The 25957-nt window shown below is 51.0% G+C and overlaps 11 protein-coding genes and 1 non-coding gene across 12 annotated transcripts; 7 read left to right on the forward strand and 5 right to left on the reverse strand.

Annotated features, from left to right (window-relative positions):
• Positions 1-729: 729 nt before the first annotated feature.
• Positions 730-1822, reverse strand: VTN77DRAFT_9761 (uncharacterized protein; the record flags this gene model as incomplete). Its single annotated transcript, XM_069426403.1, has 3 exons — positions 730-903; positions 1005-1358; positions 1457-1822. The coding sequence occupies 3 exons, from the start codon at positions 1820-1822 to the stop codon at positions 730-732; spliced, it is 894 nt and encodes a 297-aa protein (XP_069273664.1).
• A 1436-nt stretch (positions 1823-3258) lies between these two features.
• Positions 3259-4582, reverse strand: VTN77DRAFT_9762 (uncharacterized protein; the record flags this gene model as incomplete). Its single annotated transcript, XM_069426404.1, has 3 exons — positions 3259-3784; positions 3875-4353; positions 4427-4582. The coding sequence occupies 3 exons, from the start codon at positions 4580-4582 to the stop codon at positions 3259-3261; spliced, it is 1161 nt and encodes a 386-aa protein (XP_069273665.1).
• Positions 4583-5864: 1282 nt separating this feature from the next.
• On the forward strand, positions 5865-6694 carry VTN77DRAFT_9763 (uncharacterized protein; the record flags this gene model as incomplete). Its single annotated transcript, XM_069426405.1, has 3 exons — positions 5865-5997; positions 6489-6513; positions 6598-6694. 3 exons carry the CDS (start codon positions 5865-5867, stop codon positions 6692-6694), a joined length of 255 nt encoding a protein of 84 aa, XP_069273666.1.
• Positions 6695-8591: 1897 nt separating this feature from the next.
• VTN77DRAFT_9764 (uncharacterized protein) lies at positions 8592-9193 on the forward strand (the record flags this gene model as incomplete). Its single annotated transcript, XM_069426406.1, has 2 exons — positions 8592-8791; positions 8854-9193. 2 exons carry the CDS (start codon positions 8592-8594, stop codon positions 9191-9193), a joined length of 540 nt encoding a protein of 179 aa, XP_069273667.1.
• Positions 9194-10179: 986 nt separating this feature from the next.
• Positions 10180-12184, forward strand: VTN77DRAFT_9765 (uncharacterized protein; the record flags this gene model as incomplete). The annotated part of the gene is made up of 2 exons (XM_069426407.1): positions 10180-11415; positions 11486-12184. The coding sequence occupies 2 exons, from the start codon at positions 10180-10182 to the stop codon at positions 12182-12184; spliced, it is 1935 nt and encodes a 644-aa protein (XP_069273668.1).
• A 435-nt stretch (positions 12185-12619) lies between these two features.
• Positions 12620-12714, forward strand: VTN77DRAFT_t132. Its single transcript has one exon. It is a non-coding gene; the product is annotated as a tRNA-Phe (tRNA).
• A 1311-nt stretch (positions 12715-14025) lies between these two features.
• VTN77DRAFT_9766 (uncharacterized protein) lies at positions 14026-15066 on the forward strand (the record flags this gene model as incomplete). The annotated part of the gene is made up of 3 exons (XM_069426408.1): positions 14026-14183; positions 14267-14572; positions 14628-15066. 3 exons carry the CDS (start codon positions 14026-14028, stop codon positions 15064-15066), a joined length of 903 nt encoding a protein of 300 aa, XP_069273669.1.
• A 607-nt stretch (positions 15067-15673) lies between these two features.
• On the forward strand, positions 15674-16919 carry VTN77DRAFT_9767 (uncharacterized protein; the record flags this gene model as incomplete). The annotated part of the gene is made up of 7 exons (XM_069426409.1): positions 15674-15730; positions 15818-15836; positions 15939-16054; positions 16110-16199; positions 16269-16321; positions 16379-16516; positions 16568-16919. 7 exons carry the CDS (start codon positions 15674-15676, stop codon positions 16917-16919), a joined length of 825 nt encoding a protein of 274 aa, XP_069273670.1.
• A 2648-nt stretch (positions 16920-19567) lies between these two features.
• On the forward strand, positions 19568-20437 carry VTN77DRAFT_9768 (uncharacterized protein; the record flags this gene model as incomplete). Its single annotated transcript, XM_069426410.1, has 1 exon — positions 19568-20437. One exon carries the CDS (start codon positions 19568-19570, stop codon positions 20435-20437), a length of 870 nt encoding a protein of 289 aa, XP_069273671.1.
• Positions 20438-20789: 352 nt separating this feature from the next.
• On the reverse strand, positions 20790-21290 carry VTN77DRAFT_9769 (uncharacterized protein; the record flags this gene model as incomplete). Its single annotated transcript, XM_069426411.1, has 1 exon — positions 20790-21290. The coding sequence occupies one exon, from the start codon at positions 21288-21290 to the stop codon at positions 20790-20792; it is 501 nt and encodes a 166-aa protein (XP_069273672.1).
• A 568-nt stretch (positions 21291-21858) lies between these two features.
• On the reverse strand, positions 21859-22902 carry VTN77DRAFT_9770 (uncharacterized protein; the record flags this gene model as incomplete). The annotated part of the gene is made up of 1 exon (XM_069426413.1): positions 21859-22902. The coding sequence occupies one exon, from the start codon at positions 22900-22902 to the stop codon at positions 21859-21861; it is 1044 nt and encodes a 347-aa protein (XP_069273673.1).
• Positions 22903-23889: 987 nt separating this feature from the next.
• On the reverse strand, positions 23890-25272 carry VTN77DRAFT_9771 (uncharacterized protein; the record flags this gene model as incomplete). Its single annotated transcript, XM_069426414.1, has 1 exon — positions 23890-25272. One exon carries the CDS (start codon positions 25270-25272, stop codon positions 23890-23892), a length of 1383 nt encoding a protein of 460 aa, XP_069273674.1.
• Positions 25273-25957: the final 685 nt, after the last annotated feature.

The following is a 25957-nucleotide window of genomic DNA, read 5'->3' on the forward strand; positions in this document are numbered from 1 at the left end:
TGGTCTAGCTCGGAGCCACTGGGAGAAGATATCGGCTTTCAATCGATCGAAACTCATCAACAACTAACTCGAATGACAATGGAGGACACGAAGCATCATCCATACTCAGTCTCCATGGGCTCGATTCGACCCTTGACTCGTCTTTCGTGTGAAAAGGTGATCGATCCAGCGAGTGCTCATGATCTTCTTTCTGGTCATCCAGATCCGGCAACCCTGCCTAGGTACCTAGCTATGTAGGTAAGGTCGTGCTTAACCGTATCTGGCGAGCTGAGCCTCACCACGGAGAAGAAGAGATCAATCACACTGAGGTAGCTGGTGAGATATAAAAATGGTATTATTCTACCTCATTTTACTGGTATGGGCGTCTAGATCGCCTTGCTGATACCTTTGGATCCTCAGTTGCGTTCCGAAGGACCAATCTCTTTTTCACCATATGTACTGTACATACTGTACTTCAGGTATTAGGTTTGACCATACGTCAACAGGGGATTCGGATCAACTCTAAGGTTCCATTTGAGACCTTACGGTAGACAAGAAACGAACGACGATTGAATCAGCGCATCTCCACACTATTTACATGTACCCACCTCCCGGGTACCACCGAAGGGTATATGTATGTATATATATTAGGGTGTATGTACAGTACTTAGGTGGCGATGGTATGTACCCAATATCCTATATCCTGACCGTCCAAGTATGGTTCTCGGTCTACATCGCTGTACAGTCGGCTTATTTGTACTTACTGACCATCTCCAGGAGCGCGTCGGCGACTTCCGTCGGGTTGGTGGCATTCAGGTAATGCGCACCGCCCTGGACATAGATGAGCTTCGCTTCCTTGGAGGAGGTGAAGAGCTTGATGTGCTCGGCGGGGACCGTCTGGCCGTAAGGAACGTCTTCGGTTCCCTGTTTCATTTCGTCAGGAGCTTCCCAAGGTCGTGGTTGAGAGTGAGAGTAACGAGATAGGCAGGAATCCATAAAAATGCAGGAAACTGGGTGATACTCACCTGCAACCAGTAAACAGGACACTTGACATCTCCCAAACGGAGCAAAAGTCCATCCCGCTCCAGGAGACAGATCGACGCCATGCGGACCTTCCTGCGGCCCTCGTCGCCCTTATATACGTCCCTGACGGTGGCCTTCCAGAATTCAACCGTCTCGGCCGTCACGCCGTTTCCAAAACCGAGACTGGCAACCATTCCCTGCCAGACGTCGTCGACGACAAAGTCGGGCGTTGCAGTGGCGCTGGTCCACTTTTCAATAAAGGGAGTGATGATCGAGGCGGGATCCCAGCAGCCTTTGGTCCGCGAGTCCGCCGATTCGCTGTCCATGGACGTTCCCAGGGGCAGAAGACCGAGTATCTAAGAAGAAAAAAAAAGTGTGTCAGCGTAAGGGACTGACTGACTGACTGACTGCGACACAATTTAATCTATTTTGTTGCCGCCGCCGACCGACATACCCGCTCCGGCGCCAGCAGAGCCATGCGGACAATGATCCATCCGCCCTGACTGGTTCCCAGGGCAAAGGCCTTCTGGATGCCCAGCGCGTCCATGACCTGCAAGGCCATGATGGCCGAATCCCAGTAGGTGAAGTGCTCGGAGACGGAGCTCGTCGCGCCGTGGCCCAACGGCTCAATGGCGAGCAGGTTCATGGCATCGGTGAGCTTGGTGTCGCTGAACTGGTCGCGGTACAGCGACACCGTCGTGCACATCGAGTTAATCAAGACGCAGGTCGGCTTCGAGGCATCGTAGCGGTCACCGGCCAGGGCGTAGCCGGCCTTGATGCCTCCGAGGTGGGGGACTTCGATCGTCTTCGTAGCGGCCATCTTATCTTATTCTGATGCAGGTCCAGAACAGAGTATAATTCGGATAATCGTTTAACAACAGTCGAGAACAAAAACTCTGAGACTCAATCGGAACGAGTTTAATAAAACAACCTGCATAGAGGCGAGACATCCGCGGAAGTTTAAGTTCCTCAACGTTCGTTCCCCCCGTTCACACCGCCACTCATCATAGGCAGTCGGCTGGCGATGGGCCCAAGCCCCTGTATCGGCGTGGACCCCGAGAATGAGCATAATCGTACGACTCGTTGTCTCTCATGCGGTGCTACCGTGTGCACTAAAAGTTGCGTGGCTGCGAGGCTGTGGGGATAGTTGCTATTTTTCGGTTCTGGGAAGGTGCGAAGTACGGAGTACTCCGTAAAGGAGACGGAAAACTCCAGTGGATTTTATGCTGCCGCCAACGCATCTCATGCAGATCCTCCATGTCTGTAGATACATGCATGTATATTAGGTCTGGGAGGTAAGCAGGCGTCGTTATCCAGAGGTTCAGAACGAGGGTGAGGGCTTCGCAACTGGCCAGCTGGCGTGATTCCAATAATTCGCACAACTATTCAAAAAGGGAATTTCATAGAAGACTCGAAGGAAGGAGCAAGGGAGAATTAAGGTTACGGTTGATACGAGGTTAGCGGGGCCAGGGTCCAGCGAACCAGTCAGAACGCAAGCACGAGCCGCAGTTTATTCCCAAGGGAGTTAGGAGGAGCCACCAATTCCCGTCCACAGCCGATTGCCCACTGCGGATTCCTTATCCAGGGTCTTTTCGTGTCCACGTGCAGTGTACACCCTGCCAGGGGCTCGGCAGCAGAAATATCGCATGGACCGTGCAACAGGAGGAAGTGATACTCCGGTGCAGAAAAGGAAATAGGATCCGACCCCTAGTCCTACTCCGTCCCTAGCGGCCATGATTAGTGGCCCAACATCCATTCGATCGGGATCTGCTTTCCTCGCATGGCTAGGCAAATCGGGATCTGTGATTTGCATGAACTCAGGGTCTGTGTGTGATTGGTATTCATCGACGATCCATCTCCGTTAGCCATTCCACCAACCCACCATAGTGTGGCAGCCGCGCAAAGCTTAGACCTTTAGCGCGTGTTGACTTCTGTCACTCCACAAATCCACTGCCGCGGTACCGTGGTACAGAGGACCTAGGTCACTGTTATGTTCATCCGTTCATCTATCTAAAGATGAAATGCATATTTCGCTTCAATGAGATTCAAAATAGTATATATCAGTAATTATATGTGGAGTACATAGGAAATGTAGAAAAGCTATCTATGTTTGCACTGTACAAGTTTTTGTGCTCTGTTCAGAAACACAAAATGACCACCAGCCCCACAGGGGGGTGGCCGAGCAAACTTTCAGCGGCGGAAGGGCGGGTATCCGAGGTTAACGATGAGTGAGGCGGTTCGGAATGGGGTCTGCTCTCAACCTTCGACTTGCTTGAAGTCCTTCTGCACGCGAATGCTGTGCAAGGGAACCTCATCCCCGCTCAGGCTGTCACCCTCGCCCTTCGTGCCCAGCACACTGGTTGTGTAAATGTAGCCGTGGTCAGGTCTCAACGTGGCATCTGGTGGCATCTGGTGGTCACTCCCATTCTCGGCATTTCCACTCTCGTCGGGCAGACGGTAGAAGCGCCGTTGGCTTCCGGATCGGGTGTGGCCCGGGGTGTTGTCATCCATCGTGGTGGGCCCCGTGCTGAGATTCGACCGGCCGGTCTTCGAAAAGCCAGTCGACGAGGCGCTGCGGAGCAAGCCCGGCATCACTCCCTGGAGGCCCAGATGACGCGCAAAGAATTGCAGCGCAGGACGCAGGGTGGGGAGGCATGCTGATGTGATGCCTGCGGAAATTTCAATGGCGGTCCAGCCGACCGTTGGGGCCAATGTGTAGGAGGAGTCCAGCGCGGTGTAGGAGAAAAGGACAGTAAAGCGGTAGACAGACGCGAAGATGACGCTGTTCGTGGTCAGTCACTGTAATCTGCACAAAAAAGAAGAACAAGAAAAAAGAAAGGAAGGAAAGAACGAAGGAAGGAAAAAGACGTACAAGAAACCAAGACCGAAAGCAAACGTAAGGGCGACCTTCTGCGATGTTTGCAGCTGCAGTTTCCACACCTGCGGAATGGGCAGGATCAAGATGGCAAGATCGGTGAGAATTGTCGATGAGGCATTGGCAATCCATGTTCCCACCTGGTTGACACAATGACCAGGCAGCTGGGGGTACCAGAGTTTCTGGACGGGAACACAGATAAAGATGAAAACGAACGTGATAGTGATCACCCATATGACGACGAAAGTGCCGATGATGTAGGCCCATCTCTTGAAGTAGGGGACACGGAAGATGCGGTAGTACATCAGCAGGAAACTGAGCTTAGTCCAGACCAGGTTGAACACATAGAGGATCTCAGCGACGACGAGGAGCTTTGCAATCATGATCACTTTCTCGAGTCCAATGACGTCTGAATGAAGACCCATGCCTTCCCCAACCATGGCAAAGATAAATGCGATGACCATCAGGTTCCATGCCTGTTGTCTTGTGAAGACGCGGATTAGCAACGTTGTAGTTGTGGCAATCTAGATGGGAGACGAGAATACGGACCATTGAGAAGACGATCATGTAATCATCCCACCACAACTTTTGCTTCCTCTCATAGCGAGAAAGCAAACGAAGGCAGACGGCGACAAAAGCCAGCCCTGTCACCGACGCCGTGGTAGCTGTCACCCATGGCTGCAGATCGTCAGAGCGGTACGACATTCTGATTCCAGGAACACATGCATTAGCTGGGGAAAACGAATGACGACGAGATGGGTTAAGAGTGACAGGGGTATAGCAGAGGCCATATATAAGCGTAGATCGATCAGATTTACGATGATGCTGCACCTCCTGAACTGCAGTTCGTGGGCTCGGTAGTTGTCGACGGGGGGTTATTGGCGATGGGGATCTTAGCGAAACCTACTGTATTCTATGCGTCAGGTCCGTCTCGGTTGGCCAGCACTTAACCACTTCCGGTCCTAGCCAGTCGAATTACTTTCTATTCTTGCCTTTGGAAGAGCGTCTCTTTAGACTCTAATTTTTATCTTAATTGGCGTCCTTTCTGCCATTAACTATCAGATCAGCATGCGATATTAAAGCAGAGTCTACTTGAGGCTGCTGGACGTCTTGTCGCATCGTAATGGGGTTACAGCTGAGCTGATTGTAAGTGAATATGGGAGAGTTATAAAATTATTCTTATCCTCTCGACAGGTTCCAGCACAGCAGTTAAGTTAGAGCTATCTCCTGGATTTTCGACGTGGCTGAGGATGGCGTGGTATCAATAGTACCTGGCGGTACATAGTAATCTCCACGAAGGATTGCTGCGACGATGCTAGTTGGATGGTAAGCCCCAATAGTCTTTCTGATTGATAACCCGTCGTTAGCTGGAAGTATAATTATATGACAAGCATTTCCCAGTACCGATGATTTAGTGATCTGCCATCGTGTCCCAGCTGTGTGGCACCGTAGTAAAAGTTCACAAGGCAGCACAGCTACACTGCTTTCTGTACTGTACCACGAAATATCGATTCGTACAGGTGTCATACAAACGATAATTCCTTCCTTGGACCGCAAGGAATGGGACATGGGCTTGCAGATACGGGCTGGACACGGGAGAAAACCTTGGATTAGGTTCCTGACTTGCAGGCTTAGGTCTGTTTCGAGAATGAGGATCTCTTCTTTTGACCACTCTCAATAATGGAGAAGGCTTGAAATATACTTTGGACCACGCCGGAAGATAAGTTCCGCAGACTCGGGATACTTGGAGACGGGTCGAGACCGTGGAGATGACAACGGTTGGCTCCAGTTGTGGTCCTATCCGGTTGTTAGAGCCGTGTCAAACCTAGTAGAGCGCATCACCTCGTGTCTGGAATGGCTTGTTATCCCGATTAAGGTTTTTTGACGTTCTGGGATCGGGATGATGCCGTGTATACAGGCCCAGCAGGCGTTGATCAGTGACCGCGTTAAACCCGAACCGGCAGATAGGATTCACTGCAAACCTTAAATGCCCGCCAGCGCCAAGGCGCTTATTGGCGCGTTTTATTTTGCCCGTCACGGGGACCTCGGGACCGAGCTCTCTAAAACACGGCTCGCCAATTCCGCTCCGTCTCGACCAGCCGCAAGCGAGCGCTTCGAAAGTCTGTGTCATCTGCATGAACGGTACAAGAGCGCGGTGCAGAGCCGAGAACCAAAAAATCAGCCGTGTACAGTGGACCCGAGTCATTTCGCGGTTTCAGTGTTTCACCTGCGATTCCTTCAAACCTCTTTCTCCCGTCTTCAACCGCCTGGAGAGAGTCTATTCAGTTGTTTTATTTATCTCACCACCTTCTTCGCATCCGTTTCTTAGCCGAGTCTGCAAAGAACTGGTCAGCTTCTTCACTTTATCTATGATCGTCGAGACCGATATGCTTAGAAATTAAGGATAATCGACTCCGGATCGACTGTCGATGACGTCCTCTCGAGAAAGTGGCCTCTGAGATACGGAAGCTGGCTGTACCATCTGCACAACAGATATCCTTATGCACTCCTAACCCCTTTATTCGACAATAGATATGAATCCAAATACATTCGCCATTCAAAATATTAACCAGTCTTTATGGCTGGAGTGGCGTGATGCAACTACATACAGCTGGATCAAAACATTGGTTGCAAGTGTATGTTGTACTTTTTTATCGGTCGTCTGAGCTGGGAGACTACTGCAGACCTTCGAAAAGGTCTTATCGTTGACTTGCATCCAGATTAGATTACGCTGCAGCAGTCGGAGCAGATCAAGCAGTATCTTCATATCTCAAGCCCTATGAACCAAATCCTGCAGATCAGGATGATCACAGATGATCTGCATATATCTAGGCCCGATTTGGTGAAATACTGTCGATCGGCGTGCTTCACTAAGGGGTGCTTGTATGATATATTACACATCTTCAGACTCGGTCAATCGATGATTCACAACATACCTACAAATGCCAGGCAAGCCCGTCAAGCAAGGCGATAATCTGTATGGCATTGAATACCATGGCTACGGGTGATATCTAATCTGGGCCAACCACAAAGTCTCTGGTTGAGATAGTCATTCAAAAATTCGCATTCAATAGTTTCACAACTTCGAAAGCGTCTGCGTCCATATCGTCAATCAATCAGGCATGTCTATCTTGATGTGACAATTCTCTGAAAAGCGTTGATTTTTTTTCTGAAATCGCTTCGTGGATGGGGTATTGATGCATGTGGCACGACCAGGCTGAAATCATCGAAGGAAGCAATACCCTCAGATTGTTGCCTTGTGTAACGATGCTAAGGAGCCTCTCGCTGGGAATACACTCCCTGCTGTGTTTGCTTGTTGACTTAGTAAGTATTATCCATAGCATGCTGGTTCATAATAATATGGTCACAGCTGTCGATGAAGATGATAAAACGATGGAATTTAGATTAGACTAGAATTCCTAGTTATGACAGACAGAAACAACGGTGATTTGGAAAAGATCAAGATGAGAAAACTGGCTGATTTTTATATCCAGAAAACATCGTGGCCGATCAGTTTCCGTCTCCTTCCTTTGTCTCTGGTATTTGCTTGGTTTCATGGGTGAGATCACCACCACCTAGGACTCCTAGGCGCTGATAACAGCTCCACCAGTCGTTCATGTTGGGCCTTAATTTTTGAATTCGGTTGAGCAAGAATATAGTTGTCCTACAAAGACAGTAGTTGCATGCATGCATTTTAGTCATGAGCCTATTATTTAAATATATTTAATCCATTGCAATATTCCTTGATTATTTTTTATCACCATCGGGGAGCACAGGTATTGCAAATGAGCGATGAGTAAGTGATAAAACTCATCAGATCTCAGCATAAAAGCTATAAACAGCGCATCAAGGTGGATGGAGATGCTTGGAGTTTCGGGGGAAGAAGCTGGTAGGAGGTGTCTCGGAAAGGCACACGCAGCCCTGACCCTAGGCCCTAAGCCCTAGGTCTGGAATATTCCACGATTGAACTAGTATCTAAAAATATCACCACACTTCACGCCTATCGTATAACCAATTTTATATCCGTAAGTAGGTCAAAATGCCTAAAACTAAACGAAAATTTTGTATTTACATACTTATACAGGAGCGATTGAAGCAAGGCAATAATAAATGAAACCTAGCAAAGCAAGAGCCAACACCAAGGTATTCGAATTTGACTGCCGTCCGGGTTACCCCTTCGGCCCGGACCAAGGTTCTTCCTCATCCGGAGCCCCTCGTCAGGAAATTAACGTGCATTCTTCGTCGGATGCAATTCGCCGAATTTCCTGCACAGCCACATCTAACCCGATCAGGAGATTAATTGTCGCCAAAATTCCTCTTTTTGGCCCCTTGCGCTTGATGAATGACACTGTACCATGTGGCTTGACACCCTCAGACGTCAGCGGCGCCTTTGATTTGCCAGATTCCTCTGATAAAAGGACCGGGACACATGCCGCTGCTGTGTCACTAGAGATCTAGCGCTCCTCGGTTTTGTCTCGATTATCTCCGCGATGAAGCCTTATCAATTTCTACTAGCTGGATCTGGCATAGCAATGTGCTATTCCAGGATTTCCTGTCTCAGACGCCAGCCACAGAGAAATACGGATCAATAGGGGGCCAGGAACAATGCTGCGATTCTCGCGATAACAATCAGGCCAAAGTGGAGAATGCGCCAGGTGCTTGTTTTCATGCGCCTTCCCGCAGCTCTTCCCTCTCCTTCTGACGTCTCTGTCAGATGAAGAGGCTGCGGTCGCCATCTCAATTTGCCTCATTCACCTCGTTATTGAACGTTGAGCAGGTCCCCATCTCAGGCAAGATGGCGATGAGCTCTAATCTCCTGCGACGAGCATGTACTGCAGGCAGTAACAGTCCCGAGTGCCAAAAACCTGTCAACCAGACGATCCTCAATGTGGTGCCTGCTGCGATCCTAGGAGGGTGAGTGATTTTCAGACGGAAGAGTTAGGTGGGGTCAAGCAAGCCCTGCTGACCGCGACCAGGGTCATCCTCATCACTGGCATCGTGCTATTCCTCCTTGTGCGACGGAAACGAAAGCAGGAACAACTCGAGGACGACAAGGAATCAATCGAGATCGACGTCTACGAACCGCCTATCGCCGCTCGACCTGTCTATCCCGAACCGGCGTATCAGCGACAAAGCGACTTGTCGTTATCATCCGCGACACTCCCGGGGAGAGGGCCTTCCGCGTCGACGACGACCTTAGGGGGTGAAGAGCTCGACAAGGGGCCCTATGGCCTTGCGACTGCGTCCGATAATAACGCGTCGAAGAGCGCCGAGGATGTTAGCCATGTCCCCAAGTCGGAGCGGCCATTGGAATAGACCCAAACCTCTGCCGTATTGGCATTGGCATGGAGGGGCAGATGGTGGATACGGAAATGGATTGTAAGAGTCGCTTTCGACGTCATGAGACGCTGGCTCGTCCTCTTAATCCCGGTGGGATGTCCACTGCATTCCAATGCAGCATGTACATACATGTACTGTACATTACGACTCGGTTTTGTTGGTATGAGATATGACTTTGTTTTGCTAGGTTGTCTTGTCATGGTCGTTGTATGTATATATCAATCGGAGAGCCGATATGAAGTCAGATCCATATATCTCTCCCTCTCACTCGGAGCTCATCCAGCTTACTCTAGCATTACCATGTCACTGCGAGTAGGAGCTATCAAGAGAGATAGTATTCAGCTAAGCTAGTTACCTGTCTAGGTAGCTAAAGTGATTGTCTCAGTGGGGTTTCGGTATTTCTTGGCACTCGAGATAAGCTGATGGTGTACGCTCTTTATGAATCTGGTCTATATCGACAGGTCAGCCTTATCTCGCCATACACTATCTTAGACTTCCTACAATTCCACTAAAATTTTATTCCAGTGGACGGGCTGCTTGTATGCCCGCAAACAGGAATCCCAATGCCCTCCGTGCCAATGATGCGACCGGCCAAGGCGGGACGGCGGGGCGAAGGGGCCGGAAGCCTCTCCATCCGTTGGCCAATTTAGTCGCCTCGACGTCAGGAAGAACCAACAAGCCTACAACCACGCCTCGATCTCGTCCGTGTTGGGAAACAACGCAGGCTGCACGCTCATGTCATGTCGCTCGAGTGAGGACCTCTCCCGATCTCTATCCATGCCCCGTCGAACTCGACATCCTCCACGCGCCTAACCTGTCAACACCCCCATCGCCAGCGCGTTAGCCATTGGATCTCAAACGTTGATCTGGATCGGGCCGCTGCATTCACAACCAGAAACCTTCATCATGCTTGCTGATATTTCATAAATATATTTCTTTATTAGACGCGTCTGTCCTCCGCCATGGCTGAAACAACCTCCTCTTCCTCCATCACGACCGCGCTGGAGACGCGATTGCCAGAGTCGTTCTGGCAGCAGAGACAGCCCCCATCACGATCAACGACGGAACAGTCTGACAGTGAGGAGAATACTAGTAGCAGCAGCAGCAGAGGCCATCTTCAGCCGCCACATCAGTCGCCCAAATCACGCTCTTTGTCGGACGCTGCAAAACACGCTGTGGCACTGCAATCTCCAGCATTGCGGGAGCTCTCGCGGTCCAGCAAAGATGATACCGCTCTCAGCAACAACAATCCAGCGACTCCGCAGAAGACTCATCCTTCCCATCCCTCCCTCCATGGCCTCTCCCTCCATCTTCCCCCGCGACCCTTTGCGACCAACAGTCCCGGTGCTGGCCCTTCCATCAGCCGCGCTCCCCTCTCGCCCAAACTCGATGTCTCCCAGATCTACGGATCGCCTGCCTCTGTGTTGCCTCGTCGTTCTCGAGGCCTCGATTTCTCACGTGCCTGCACCAACCTGCACCATTCCACCCTTGCTGAGTCGTCACCGGACTCGTCTCCCACCATCGGGGGCCGCGGAGTGAATATTCCCCAGCGACGAGGGACGGGCACGACTGGATTTGGTTCTCCCAGCACGGCGTTTGGCCAGCACTTTGGTAGTGGTGCTACAGCCGACCGAACGGCTATGTCCAGCTCCGTTTCGAGCGTCAACATGTTGGAATCCGACACGAGCAGCAGCGAAGACGACGACGATGATGACCCGATGAATGGCGATCGGGACGACGTGATGATCACGGCCACGCCTCTGGTGAATAAAGTGGGAGGAAGCAGCGTGTCCAATCCATTTGGGGCACCGCTCGTGCAGAGTCCGGGAAGTGACTGGATGGGGGTGAATTCGCCTGCTGGAGCCAGTCTGCTGAGTTTCCAGCGGGCCCGCTATCGCAGCGGCCGCAAGACTCGACACAGCTCCAGCAGCAGCTCCAAGCCCAGCCCGGGGCCCTTGTCCCCGCCGGTGCTCAAGAGTATCGAGACGTCCAATGGTGGCTATTTTGCGCGCGAGATGTCCAAGAGCGCAGTGCAGTCGCGACGCGAGAGCCTGAGCCTGGGTACTAGAGACCTTTATCTGTCGGATCTCAGCGACGATGGCGACAGTCAGGCCACGCGGGGCGACAGCCCGGCAGGTGCAGAGAGCGGAGCCCGTGCAGTCATTCGACGGGCTGTGACCAGGCGGGGCAATCTTTTGGTATGTCTAGTTGATACATTCTACGTCCTCCGTTTTATCTTTGATATAGCAGCATACTGATTGAGTACAGCCCAAACCCAAGAATTTCGCTCGGATCCGCGCCGCGCTGATGGAAGAGAGTGCTCCGTTGGAGAGTGAGGCCAAGCGGGAGGCCGAAGTCATCCGTCAAGTCCGCGAGAGCGATCCTACCATCCAGTCCAAGTCTCCAACCTTTCCCCTCGACAAGTTGCCTAAGCTCAATACAACTGCAGGGTCCGACGGGGCCACGAATCCTTCGACTTCTGCTGACACCAGCTTCCGGAACCAGGCGAGTCGCAACTCGGGCGGCGTGGCGTTTTGGAATTCGTTCGACGGCCGGTATCGTACTCCTCCACCTCCCGCTGGCATGGCAGGGCCATCTTCGGTGCAGGGAGAGGACATGACGATGGAGACGCCCCAGTCGACCGTGGAAGGCCGGCGCTCTCCGACCCCGCAAGCGGGCAACGCGGTCCTGGCGACCGAGTTGCGTCGCAAGCGGCGACGGGACGACGACCTGGATCCGGAGTCCTTCAAGCGACGGGCGGTGTCGCCGGGGATGAGCGTGCAGAGCAGTCCGGTTCTGGCCCACTCGCCCGTCGTCAAGGACAGCAATGCGTGGGTGGTTCCGCCAAAGTCGACGCCGCTGTTCCCGTCGGATGGCAGCAGTGGACATTCGACCGGGATGAAGCGGGTTGGCCTGCAGGGAATGAACGAGACGAACGATGGGCTAATGAATATGAGCATCGAGTAGGCCGGGAGTAGGCTGGCCGTAGTCAGGCCGTAGTCAGGCGGTGGTTTGTGGCGACTTCAGTGACTGGCTACTATTCCATCCATTGATCTATTTGCTTTTGTGGCTCTCATTCGATCATTCGAAGCGTGGGGCAGGCAGGAGTTGGGAGTTAATCTGATTCCGGGCGTTTCGATGTGGTATGTACATACATTCGTTTCTGTCATATACGATATAGTGGGTAGTTTTACGCATAATTCAATACATATATCTATCTTATTCACAAGCCTTGAACCCCTTGCTCTGCTCGGGCGGCTTGAAGGGGTAGTAAAGGTCAGGTGAATATGAAATTTTTATAGCTAAAAGGTAGGCTTTATAGGGAATTTTTCTTTTTTATTCAATGATAGATAATAAGGTCTGGCTTATACAGCTAATATCCAGATTATCTCTAACAGTCATGGGGCAGTGGCGCAGTTGGGAGCGCGTTAGACTGAAGTCAACTTCAGATTCAGGTAAATATCTAAAGGTCGCCGGTTCAAACCCGGTCTGTCCCATCTTTTTTTGTTTTCACTTTTTACTCACTGATAGATAACAAGGACTTATCTACTCTAATATAATGGAAATATTTTTTTTGGCCAAATCTTGCTTAATAAACGGTTTCCGCACATGTGATTGGTCAGATCCGCTTATTCAGCACCCGTCCGTAACATTTACGTAAGCATGGCACCCCATCAAAAAATTGTCTCCTGCGGCCTGTAACCCATGAAGCCTATAAGCCCTTGTGTGAAGCCTATAGAGCCCTGTGCTGGCTATAGAGCCTATGTGAAGCCTATGGAGCCCTGAAAAGCCTATGGAGCCCTGAAAAGCCTATGGAGCCCTGAAAAGCCTATGGAGCCCTGAAAAGCCCAGGGAGTCTACAAAGCCTAGGGATACCTATAGCCTATAGTGAAGCCTAGAGCCTATAAATACTATACTAAATTCTCACCCTTCTAGGCTCTATAAAGCCTTACATTATAGGCTTGCGGAGGGCCGAAGGTCCGGAGCATCTACCTATAAGATTAATGCTTTAGGAGTGCAAAGCCTATGGGAAGCCTATAAGAAACCCCTATAGCCTATAGTACGTTATTTTATAAGCTTTTAGGCACCTGACTTTGTTACCCCCTTCAAGCCGCCCGAGCGGAGCGAGGGGTTCAAGGCTTGTTTCCATTATAATAGAGTAGATAGATGTTCTCGGAGGTTTCATTCGAACAACTGATTGTATTGCGAGTCTTTTATCAGGATCCTTGCTTGGTTGATTCGCACCAAATGGCATCATTTATTGTCAATATATATATCCAAGTCAAGACTCCGGCTCCTCTTCAATCTGAGATTTAATTGATATAGGTATGACATTGATACTGCGGAATAGGTATGAGTTTAGCCATGGGTATTCTGCTTAAAATTGACAACGTGATAAGATATTGGGCGGTTATCTCGTCCTAATAATAAAGATCTACAGCATCTTTCCGTTTTTCTGTGGACTAAGTTCAGCAACATGCCTGACTTAGCGCATGTACTGTGAAGCAGTCAGGCTGCGAATGAGAAATGGCGGGATAGTTGAACCCTGTAGGGATGTTGCTGCTGTAACAGCCTTGTTCGCGTTTCTAACAGTTAAGCGGGGGTTGTTGTGCTGTTGATTGGACGGGGTCAATCAACATAACAAGTGGAAGATCAGAGCTGAGAAGAGCCTCCATCCCTGAACTCTGAACTCAGATCAGATCAGGCCAGGTCAGGTCCAGACGACAAGTCTCTTCCTTCTCTCATGTATCGAGGAACAACGAACAGGTGGTCCTTTTTGCGATGGAACACTTTATGCAGCGTTAATCATGTCAAGCATCGCTCCTAATCATCCTACCACTCCTGCTCCCCCTCAGAACAGAAACGACACTGAGTTCCCAGCACGTCTGGCAAGGCAAGAGAAGAATACTCGTCTGGTTGAAGGACAACAAGAAACGGGTGTGATTGCTGTGGAAGGAGTGCCAATGTTGACAACCTTACCATGTACCTGTATATCTATCTGTGGACGCAAGATTACTGACTGTGCTATCTGTCATGTCAATAAATAAGCCCGTCGAAGCCGTTGTCATCCTCGCCTGGACACGAAGCAAATGAATACGTTCAGACACCGCCGTTGATGCGAGATAATGCCATTACCCAGCAGCAACAGCAACAGCACCAGGCAGGAACAACGCAAACTGTTGCCTCAAATGAGACAAAGCCACAGATCCTCAGACCCGGACAACGACACCGGATCGAAGACGATCTTGTCGTCCCCCTCACCTCCCTGAGACAGACCAGCATGCCGGTTGACTGTCCGGTGTGCCAGCGACGGGTGACGACCACCGTCCGGAAGACGATTGGGGAGAGTGCCCAGTATGTATCTACAACTCATCAATACGACTGTATCTGACTGTTTACGTTGATGCAGGATATGGGCCATGGCGCTCTGCTGTCTCGGCGGCATCCTCTGCGCCTGGATCCCCTGCGTGATGGACGAATGCAAGGACCATCAGCACTACTGCTCCGAGTGCAACAGACTCCTCGCCACGGCGACTGTCTCGGGCGCCGTCACGGTGAACATTGTCGACCAACCCATCCGGTCGCAGTACGTGTCGCCGCCGCAGCCGGTAGCAGCCCCTCAGGACAATACCGCCGAGTTGGATACCAAAACGACGGAGATATTCGAAGCGGCTGCTCCGGTGAGCGAGTTGGGAGGGAAGGACATTCCTCCACCTGGTCAGGTCCGGGATTTGGGGGTCCCGGCGCAGGAGATGGCTGCTGAGACGGTTGGACGTGTCGAGGAGAAAGAGAATCTCCGCCTGGAGAGGCAAGATGGCCAGGTGGACAAAAAGACTGACAAGGGTTGATATTGCTCACCATGATCTCGTTTACTCGTAATGTAAACTCGAGACAGTGGCGGGTATCCAGTGGAAAGGAAAAGAGAGAGAGAGAGAGAGAGAACTGTCTGTTATTACATAGGTAGGGATGTGTATTTAAATTTGGATTAGTCGCGACATTTTTCCCCCTCCAGCTCCCCCTGGTCGTCGCTCCTATATTGCTTTGCTTCCTATGGCATCTGCTCTTGGAGCCCCCATTGCTCTGTCCCAGCTAGCCTGTCACCTCCTTGGCTGTTGCAGGCTCTCTGGCTGTTTTGCTCTCTGCATTAGTTAGCGCGATAAATCAAAGCAGAAATATTGTTGTTGAGAATACCAATATTTTACTTGGGCAGTAATGGCCAGGTAGTAGAGATTCATGTGAAATCCACGTATTGGGCAGTTTACCTGCCATGCGCTGACCGCCTTTGACGGAGTCAACATGAACACGCCGACAACAATCCCACCTGCCAAGTAATCCAGTCTCCATTCTCTAGAGGAGACTCTCCTTTGCTACTTTTTTTTTTAGGACTGTTTCTACTTCTTGTGTACATTTTGTTTTCTTTTATACCCTGCCTGCTGTCTGCAAAATCGCTTCAACATGAGCTCGACCGTCGAGATTGCGTCCTCGTTCATCGAAGGCGCTCCACCGGGGGAGGTATGTCTGGCCTTGTTCCCTGCTGATATAGAATACAATTTCCTTTATTCAGCATGCAAAAGCTAATTGGTATTCACTGCTGTACAGCTCGCAGACGTCGTTTCTGGTACAGTCATCTCTTCTCCCGTCCCCGCACCTCCTGACCCCGCTCCGATGTGCTCACCCACCGCATTGCTGGTCCTCACTGACAACGATAATTTGAAATCAGACATCAAAGCGCTTACATCTGACGACCCCGATATTCTGCCCTCACTCCGTCCCGCGTTTGAGCGATACAACGAGAAGCAGCTGGCCACGGTGAAGTTGCCGGGTGGCAGTCAAGAGGTGAGCATAACCAGCCTGACGTGTTGATCATCAATTGATTTGTATCCTGGAATAGGTGATTGTCAGCTCGTTCAACAAGCTGGATGAAAACCGGTATTACGATGTGGAGAGCCAGACGTCGTTTGAATTCGACCACATTACGCAGGTACGTCTGTTGACAGTCTGCATGGAACAAACTGATGCTAAGGGTCTGACGCTGACTGGTACTTCGCAGAAAGCTTCCGCCGTGCAATCATATCCCCTAGAGTCCCAGAATGCCGACTTGGTGTACGCAGACGCAGTCTCCCATCTGTCCATCTTGGCTTCGGCTGATTGATGCCACAGGAAATCCCTCCTCAAATCGCTTTCCGCTCATGCGCGCGAACACTATCCCAGCTGCTCCTACGGCGTCTACCCGATCGAGAACGACTCCGCCGTAGCCATTGTCCTGGTGGCGAACAAATACTCTCCGAATAACTTCTGGTGAGTGCAGCCGAGGATATAAGTTGGTGGCAGCATTCCTCACTGCCACAGGAACGGTCGCTACCGCGCTATCTACCAACTTCCCGTCTCGTCATCATCCACGACCATCACCGGTAACATTCACGTCGACGTGCACTACTACGAGGACGGCAATGTCGCGCTGAGCACGACCAAGCCCATCTCCATCCCCGTGCCGTCGCTGACAGCGGAGGCGGTGATTTCGAAAATCGCCGCCGCGGAACGCGACTACCAGGAGGAGCTGAACCGGGCGTTCAGTCGGTTGGCCGAGGGGGCGTTCAAGGCGTTGCGACGACAGCTGCCCATCACGCGGCAGAAGGTGGAATGGGAAAAGGTGGGCGGATACCGGCTGGGCCAGGACATTGCGGGTGGACGGGGGCGATAAACTGGCCGCTAGTTCATTCTGCAGTTGTTTCTGTGGTTATGTTATGAGGAGCATGACGAGTTGAATTTAGTTGCACATACACATGTCGATCGTTTACAGTTGACCAGATCAGGATCATGCAGTACTCTGACGGTTAGAATGGAAAGCTTATAGCGGCGAATGAATAGCCTTCATTCGAATTTTCTGTTCTGTTTCTTACATTTATTTTCTTTTACCCTTTTTTTCTTTCCTAAAAAAAAGTGAGCACTGTTGATATCACATCCCTGTAAGACGGGATCAGAGCAGGCCAAAACCAAAGTAGAAGTTAGGTAATTAATAAATTTTTCAGAACACGCAACTGACCTGCTCTACCAGATTGAGTGCATTCAATTGGAAAATATATATTTTTCTATCTAGACAGCTATCAATGCTGCTGACCTATGCACATGAATATTTATTTTAGCGTACGAAATCGATTTGCAGCAATTCCGCTGGAACCACGTATTTCACCGCTCGGACTGACTAATTATTTGGACTTCAACCTACTTAGTACTATATACCTCCCTCCTCAACAACAATCCGATGAGGCAGTGATAAATATTAATCAATTGTTTACCACGTGGATAATCAATTATCCCTTGAGAATCGTTGTGTCTAGTCTGAATACTATACTGTACAACAAACATGACCGTCTCCTCCCCTCCTACCCCCATTCCCCGTCGACACTCCCCACCACTATGGAAACAATTCTCCAACTTCACCAACAATTCCCCCGCAGGACTGGAAAAACTGCTCCGGCTCCTCCAGGCGCTGGCGCAGATCGTCGCCGAAGTGTCGATTTCGTCGTCTCCGGCGCTGGCGCTGCAGTGTGCGGCTGCGAGGACGCAGTTGGCGTTGAGTATGCATTCTTGTGTACCACAGAGACAGACAGTCCTGTGGAATAGCAGTGCAATGTGCATACGTATATTTACTGGTTCTGATATCTGTCTATCTAGCACGACGGTATTTCCGATTCTTCAAGTTTATCGAGTCGTTTGAGCGCGCTTTCGTCGCGCTGTCTCCGGCAAGAGCTAGCGGCAGCAGCAACGGTAATGATTCTGGGTTCATTTCGAGGTCTATCGAGGTCGGCAAATGGAGCTGTCTGGGGCTTTATTTCCTGCTGGAGGATTTGACGATTGTAAGTTCTCGTACATGCATCAGACCGTACTATTACCATCTTGTTGGCGCAGCCGATACCTGGTTCAGATTCACCAAGAAGCTGGTGCCATGGTGCCTCTTTTTGGCCGAGTCTGCAACACCTCTTCAATTCTTTTTATCACTGGATTGATTCACGCATGCTAACTCGTAATACTAGCTGGACGCAATGGGCATCTGGACCACGACCTGGAGCAAGGATGTCTTCCTAGCAGCGAACCAGTTCTGGTTCTACGCGCTGACGCTCTCGCTGATCGGGTCGATATGGACGTTGTTCTCTGCGAAAAACTCTCCAGTGCATGAGTCCAAGAAGAAGGGCGAGAACAAGGCGCCATCGCCGTCAGAGAAACAGAGACAGAAGCAACCCGCCCCCCGGCAGCACGGTCAACTAATCAAGCGCATTGTCGTCGACGGCTGCGACCTGCTGATTCCAGGGTCGTTCATCGGCTGGATCGGAGCCAGTCCGGCGCAGGTGGGCGTCGCGATGGTGGTCAGCACCGTCGTGGCGTCGCAGGAGATTTGGATTGCGGCGCAGCAGTAGGTTAGAACTATGACTGGGACTGATTTATCATTTAGATTCTGAGCGGTATAGAGTATATAGAGGGTGGGTATAGATAGAATAGATGGAGAGAAGTGGTTATACCGATGTGATGTGGATTTGTATACCCAAAAAGGAGAGAAGATTATTAAAAAGAAAGGTAAAAGGTAAAACAAGGAGAGATGCAGCGAGAAAAGGAAAAAAAAAGAACTAATAGAGTACAAACTGATATAGAGCCTGTCGAGGAAGGACAGCAACTACAAAAAGCAAATGCAGGACAAGTCTGATACCATTCGGTGAAACAGTACTCATCCCAATCCCTCTCAATTTACCCAACCACCACCCTCGTTGTAGTACTAAACTGAACCGTTCCATGGAGCATACTGACACAGCCCAGCCCAGAAACCTTAACTCGTTTCCTGGGCAATAAATCTAACTGACTTGCGGAGTGGCGATGCACACAGCCACGGCCACTCCACTAAGGAAGCGAATACGAGAACATTACCCGATCCGTCCATTGATCGAGCAATTGAGTTCGGCATGCCGAGGGACAGAAATGAGAATGAACACAGCAGGAATACGAACGGGCGAGGCGCAGGCATGGCATGGTAAGGCGTACGTACTCTGTTCGGAACGTATGCCAGTAATGTACGTGGTACGTGACTGCTCTTATGGGTTTAAAGTTATTGAGGCCAGGGCACCTGATTCTCGTATTCATCGTCAGTCAGTCTGTCACGCGAACCATCATGGAATATTCCTGACTATTGCATACCACTATTTGCTCTTCTTCTCAATATAAAGTGTGTGAAATGCTACCGTTGCTATCTGCGATGGGATGAGATGTCGCTGCTAACTTACTCACAGTTCAACTACGATCGTCTAAACTAGCTTCTCTCAAGGTCAACTCTGATATATCTTGTCGAATTTATACCACAAAATGGGTCATAGCGAGAAGGAACTTCCTCAGTACGAGGACATCCTCTCTGACAAGGAGGAGAAGGAGAAAGACATGGAGACAGAGAAAGACAAGCTCATCGCCGACGTGCATTCAGCAACATCGATCTCCATCTCCGACGCTCCCACCCTAGCATCGACATCAGCATCAGTCAACGGATCTGAACGGTCCTTCCATCCAGTCAGACAGCTCCGCATCGACGCGTGCGGAATCGGCCTGTTGCGTCTTCCCCTGCCATCATCCCAGCTCGAGATCCCCGTCTACGACGCCGACAACGGGTCGTTGGCGTATGTGTCGACGCGCAGCAGACGCTGTTCCGGCGACGCCATCCTCTCGCACCCTCTGCGAGGCGCCGTTGTGTCGACAACGTACTTTTTCGGACCATGTCGGGATCCTGTTGTGAGGGTTTTGTCGGCAGCAGGAGGAACAGATAAGGATGATCCTAATACTGTCGATGTCCCGCTATCTGGGAAATGGACGTCGCGAGCGGTCTTGTTTAGGGTTGCTGGTCGTATGCTGGAATGGAGCTATGCGAAAGGCAAGGACAGGACGACGGGCGAGAACGTTAATCTCATCGTGCTGAGGTGCAGGCCTGACAACGACGACGCCAGCAAAGAGGGCGACAGCAAGATCCTCGCGCAACTCATCCGCAGCAAGGATACCCGTTCTCCAGGCTCGTCTCGCTGCACGGCCGGGAACGGCGGATTGCTGGTCATCGACCGCGACGCGGAGCAGTATCTCGACGAATGCCTCGTCGTGGCGACGTGTCTGATTATGCTGAAGCGGGAGATTGATCGGAGGAGGATGTTGCAGATGGCGATGATTGCGGGGGCGGCCGGGGGAGCACACTAATACGATCGATCAGTCGACATATATTGGATGGACGATGCGTTGAGTAGGAGGTGTAAACTCGTCATGAGCGTTTCCACGGAATATTGCTGTTGTTCTTGCAATTACCACTTTTGGGTATATTCAGTCAGCTGTCGATTTCGGTAATCTCTTCAGACCAGTTGATTTATTTAACGATTCTACAAACTCATCTATGAGTACATGTAGCGATAATTTCTTGGATTTTGCTGTACCAGTTATGTACAGACACCTGTAATATGTACAGTCCTTTCACTCCTCTGTTTTTGATATATAGCCGTCTATCCATCTACTCGTCTATTCGACCAAGTCAGTCAATTCATAGTGAACTGCTGCGTCAACTCGTCTGCTTCATGTTATCCCTCTCCTCCAACAACTCAACAATATGCTCATTCAACCAGTACCCCTCAAGCTGCTCGCGCGACATCGTCTTGGCCCCAGAAATCAGCCCCTTGCATACCCCCTCGCCCGCCTGACAGCCACACTCAAACGGCTGATCCATCTCCCACTCTGTGCTGGGGTAGAAGAACGTGATGGCATCGCCCTTCCGTAGCGGCCGGTCATCAACGACGCGCACCTCCATCCTCCGTGTGTCGAACACGACAGACGGGCGACATGAGTGGTTGCAGTAGACCAGGTCAGAATTCAGCTCAATGTGCGTGTTGCGGCCCGTTTGGAGGGTTGTGTATTTTGGTTGCGGCGCCGGCGTCGCGTGGGTGTCGAGGCGGGTCAGGACGGCGCCGGCGGGGAGGTCGACGAGCGAGACGGCGCTCGAACTGAATGGCTTGGAGCCGTGGATGACCTGGATGAGCGTGGGGTGGGATGGGGTTGGTGGCATACTCCACGCGTTGACAGGAAGAAAGATGCATGCAGAAGAGGACTGGTTAGGGACTGGCTAGACTCTATTCCAATGGAGTGACAAGACTGAGAGATGGTCAATGGCATATGTGCATGGATCCTTAAATTATATAGATAAATACCAAGAAAAAGAAGGGAAAAAAAAGCTAATGGAAATTATATCACATGCTGCTCCGTTATTGAAATATCTTCACGTGAAGAAAGGAAGGAAGCACAAAATCGGGCAAGAGTGGGGAATCAAATCAATAAATAGACAGCACTCGACCGAGAAAGCATTCAATTCTGTTCGGTTGAGTTGTATTGCATCCTTTCCGCCGAGGATAGTAGCGGAAATCCTCGGATTAGCGAGGGAAGTTTACTTTAGTTGAATTTAATGAAGCTAGGTATGTACAGTACTATACTGAGGTTCTCTGCAAGATGGGATCGGGATATCGAATTGATGTGCTGCACAGTCAGCACGTATTGACTATCCCAGTTCAGTATGATTGATACACGAAAAATCCTGGAGAGTAAATTCATGCTATTTACAGGCAAGCATATACATCAGCTCAGTTCAGCCGATTCACGACCTCCTTCCCATCTAGCCACCGCTCGACATTCGCTGCCGTCTGCTCGTACCACGAGCTGATATTGTCCGTCTCGCCGTATCCCATGTGCGGCGTCAGCAGCACCTCGCTGCGACCATCCTGTCCCCATGCGGTTGTTCGCCACTCGCTGTCGGCCGCCAACGGCTCTTTGTCGAACACGTCGAGCGCCGCACCCCGGATACGACCCGCCTTGAGAGTCTCCAGCAGCGCTGCCTCGTCGATGAGAGGCCCCCGCGACGTGTTGATCAGCAGTGCGGTGGGTTTCAGCGCCGCCAGCTCCTCCTTCCCCAGCAGACCGCGACTCCGGTCAGACAGGACGTAGTGCACGCTGACGATGTCTGCCGTCCGGAGCAGATCCAGCTTCGACGGGGCGACGACAATCGATCCCGCCGGCAGACCCAGCTGCGCGGCCGTTTCGTCGGCGCGTTCCTGCGTGAGGTTTGCTGACCAGGCGACAACCTTCATGTTGAACGCAACAATGGCGATTCTCGCTGTCTCAGCGCCTAATCTCCCCAGTCCCAGCACTCCCAGAGTCAGACCCGGCAGACCAAGCGCCAGCGTTGATCCCTGCCAGGCTCCGCTCTTGACGGCAGCATCATCGCGCGCGATATGTCGAGCTAACCCCAGGATCAGAGCCCAGGTATGCTGCGTCGTGGCGTCCGGTGGCCGACGGGCTTCGTTGGTGGTGCCGGCGACGACGATGCCGCGTTGGGCAGCCACCTCAGAATCGATGCTAGCATTTCGCAACCCGGTCGTCAGGAGCAATTTGAGATTGGGCAGTGCCTCCAGAACGTCCGCGCGGAAGGGCGTCCGCTCGCGCATCGTCGAGATGATCTCGAACGGCTTCAGACGCTCGATCAGAGCCGCCTTGTCGGCGGGCTCGCGGGGGTCGAGCGTGTCGGGGAAGCTGACCACCTCGAGCCGGCCGGACGACACCAGATGGGCGAATTTGGCCGGAGCCAGGTTCTGGTAGTCATCGAGGATGGCGAGTTTGACTGGTGACATGGCGGTAGATGATAAAACGTGTTCAGAGAAGATAGAGATCGGGATTGATACCGATGCTGGCGTGGATGCTGATGCTAGACGATGCCGTAGGCTGCAGCTGAAAGGACTTTAACTAGGACGTTGCAAGAGGAATGAATGGCGATGGTCGCGTCATCTTGTCAGGAAGATTAAGAATAAGACTCCTTCCTCGATCAGCTAGCAATATCACGCCATCTCAAGCTGACTGTCGGAGAAAGAATGACCCCTCCGTCGGGGTAAAGGGCGATAGCTAATCAAAATGCGGGACATGTCTAATTATCGCAGGAATCTGGCTTGGAACCTAAACAAAGAAACGGTTCCAGAATCGGCACAGGATATCCGACGCCATCTTTAGTGAACAAACGACTGCGGGGTGGGAGATGATGCGATATCGGTCATTCGTCCTGGTGGGGGCTTCACGTGACAGTATCGGACTCAGGGCTTAGGGCCTGGGGTTAGGGCTGGCAGTTACATGCTCGTCATTCCCGTATGAGTGTAGTTGGTGGTAAGTCTTTCTTCTTAGACAAGGAAAGCATTAGTGCACCAGATCACTACTGTGTATCAATCAATTGACAATTCAAAGACGATCAGAAAGTTGGGGATGTAACTCAACCGCTTAAGACTGCATCAGGATGACTATCTTCAATCGTGCTGTACCATACTGTGGATACGCATGAAGACCAGTCAACAAAGTCAACTACATGCCTAGTAATCTCGTCTATGGAGAGAATAAATTGGAGAAATGGTCATATGTTGACTACTAGGAGAGATAATAAGGGAAGACTTGCTGCAGAACAGAATTGGAGGAGATATCTACGTGTTGCAGCAAGCTGCTCTCGTTTTGTCCCAGCAATCGGACAACTTCCTATGTCTTCGTGTCCACCTTGTAGCGACGTGCATACGTATTAAGTTGTAAACAAGGAACAAAAGCAGCCATCATTCACGACCAACTTTGCAACGGATATGAATCTAACCAGTCTTGACCAACCGCCCTCTCACATACACCTTGGCGATATTCCGATCATCTCCCGTCATGAGAAATTTCTCGAAGATGACCTCTGTCGAGTCCTCGTCCTCGATGGGCGTGATAACGCCTAGACTGCCACCTGGGTTCTCAGGATCGATGATGTGGATTTCCAACGCATCAAACTCCTTGCCCACAGCAAAATTTCCAATCTTGTCATCCAGCCCGCAGACCTGGGCGCCTCCCAGCGTGGCCAGGAAGAAGCCCTCATGCAGAGTCAAAGAAGGGTCGCGGCCCTGGGTCAGCGTCTCGCGCGCCTTGGAGATGATAAACGCCTGGCGCATGGCGTCAAGCAGGCTCGACGAGAAGCCACCGCCGACGTCTGTGCCCAGCCCGACCTTGATGCCCCGGCGCAGGTATTCCCGAATAGGAGCCATCATGAATTCACCCATAGTGGCAGTGGCAATAGGACAGTGCGCGACGCCACATCCCAGCGTCTTCACCCGCTGCATCTCCTCCTCGTCCAGGAAGATGCAGTGCGCCAGGATCGAGCGAGGGCCAAGCAGGCCGAAGTGCTCGTAGAGCTCCGCCTCGTTGCGGAACTGAGGGTACAACTTCCGAGTCAGCTGCATCTCCGGCTCGGCCTCATTGAAGTGCGTCTGAATGGGGAGATCCGGATTCTGTTTGGCAATTTCGCCCAGTCCGGTCAGAAGCTCGTGGTCACACGAGATGGCGAATCGTGGTGTCAGAATCGGAGTCACCAGTCGCGATTCCGGATCGATCTGACGGACATGCGCGATGAGGTCCTTGGTCTCGCGGATCGACTCTGCAGGACTTGGATCGCAGTACCACGACGGTGCATTGCGGTTCATATTGCACTTGCCAACTAACGCCCGCTGGCCATGCTCGAGACAAATGTCGGCCAAAATGCGAGAGGCCTCTCCGTGGCGACTGCCGTAATAGGACGCAGTCGTCACGCCTTGCTTGAGACCACCTAACACACAAGCCGTGTACATGCGACGGGCGTACGCAGCATCTTCAAATTTTGATTCGTGTGCAAATGTGACTTTTTCCATCCAGTCTAGGAGACTCTCGTTGCGGCAAATTCCCCTCTGCGCCCACTGCGGTGCGTGGTGATGAGTGTCGACAAAGCCGGGGATGAGGAACTGTCCGCGAGAGAGATACCTGACCACATCGGGCGTATAACCTGCCTCGACGACGAGGTCGTTGACCCGCCTGCGGTCGACATCTTTGGTCAAGGACTGGATTGTGCCGTTTCGAGCCACGATCAACAGGCTATTCTCCAGGATCTCGAGACGATTTGCGCTTAAGGCGTGGATAATGCAACCATGGAAGGCAAGTGGAATTCCTGGCTCGTTCGAAGTCATAGTTTCTTTCTTTGATTTTCTGCTCTCTTTTCCGCCAAATTCACGTTGAATCTTACTGGCCAGTAAGCCTTGTGGCGGTAAGAATTCTGGGGCCAGAATTCTGTAGTTCAGCCGGACAAGATTGCGGTCAGACCTGCATCCCCGCAGATAAGGGATGCTGATGCGGGGAATAATTTAAAATTACCGCAATGATAAAAGTCCTTGCCTAACTTCCATCAACATGGCGATATGTATACGCCTGTATCAATTGTAGCCGAGAAACAAAAGAAAAGCCATATATTACTTAGAAGCGGACCTTTTTTGGAGGAAAAAAAAAAGGATCCTTCAGAGGAGTGGGGGACACACGTGGTTTGCTTGTGATCCCAGGGAAAGTAAGAAAGAGAAGAAGAAAAGGAGATGGAGGGAAGAGATACTCTCTATCCCTACAACTTGAACGGATACATAAAACAAGTCAAAGAATTAAAATCATTGTGAAGCTTTAAAGACGGCAAAAAAGGCCTTGCCTGGCTTCATACCAGTTTATGCTGATCAACAAAAAATATAGTCTTACTATGCAATTAATCTCTTTTTATCAAATCAAATCAAAAAAAGGGAAAAGAAAAAAGAAAAAACAAAAAAAAAAACAAAAAAAAAAGAAAAAAAGAAAAAAAAAAGAAAAAAAAAGAAAAAAAAAGAAAAAAAAAAG

Source organism: Rasamsonia byssochlamydoides (genome assembly GCF_041956645.1).
Source record: "Rasamsonia byssochlamydoides strain NRRL 3658 unplaced genomic scaffold VTN77scaffold_94, whole genome shotgun sequence".
Taxonomy (NCBI): Eukaryota; Fungi; Ascomycota; class Eurotiomycetes; order Eurotiales; family Trichocomaceae; genus Rasamsonia; species Rasamsonia byssochlamydoides.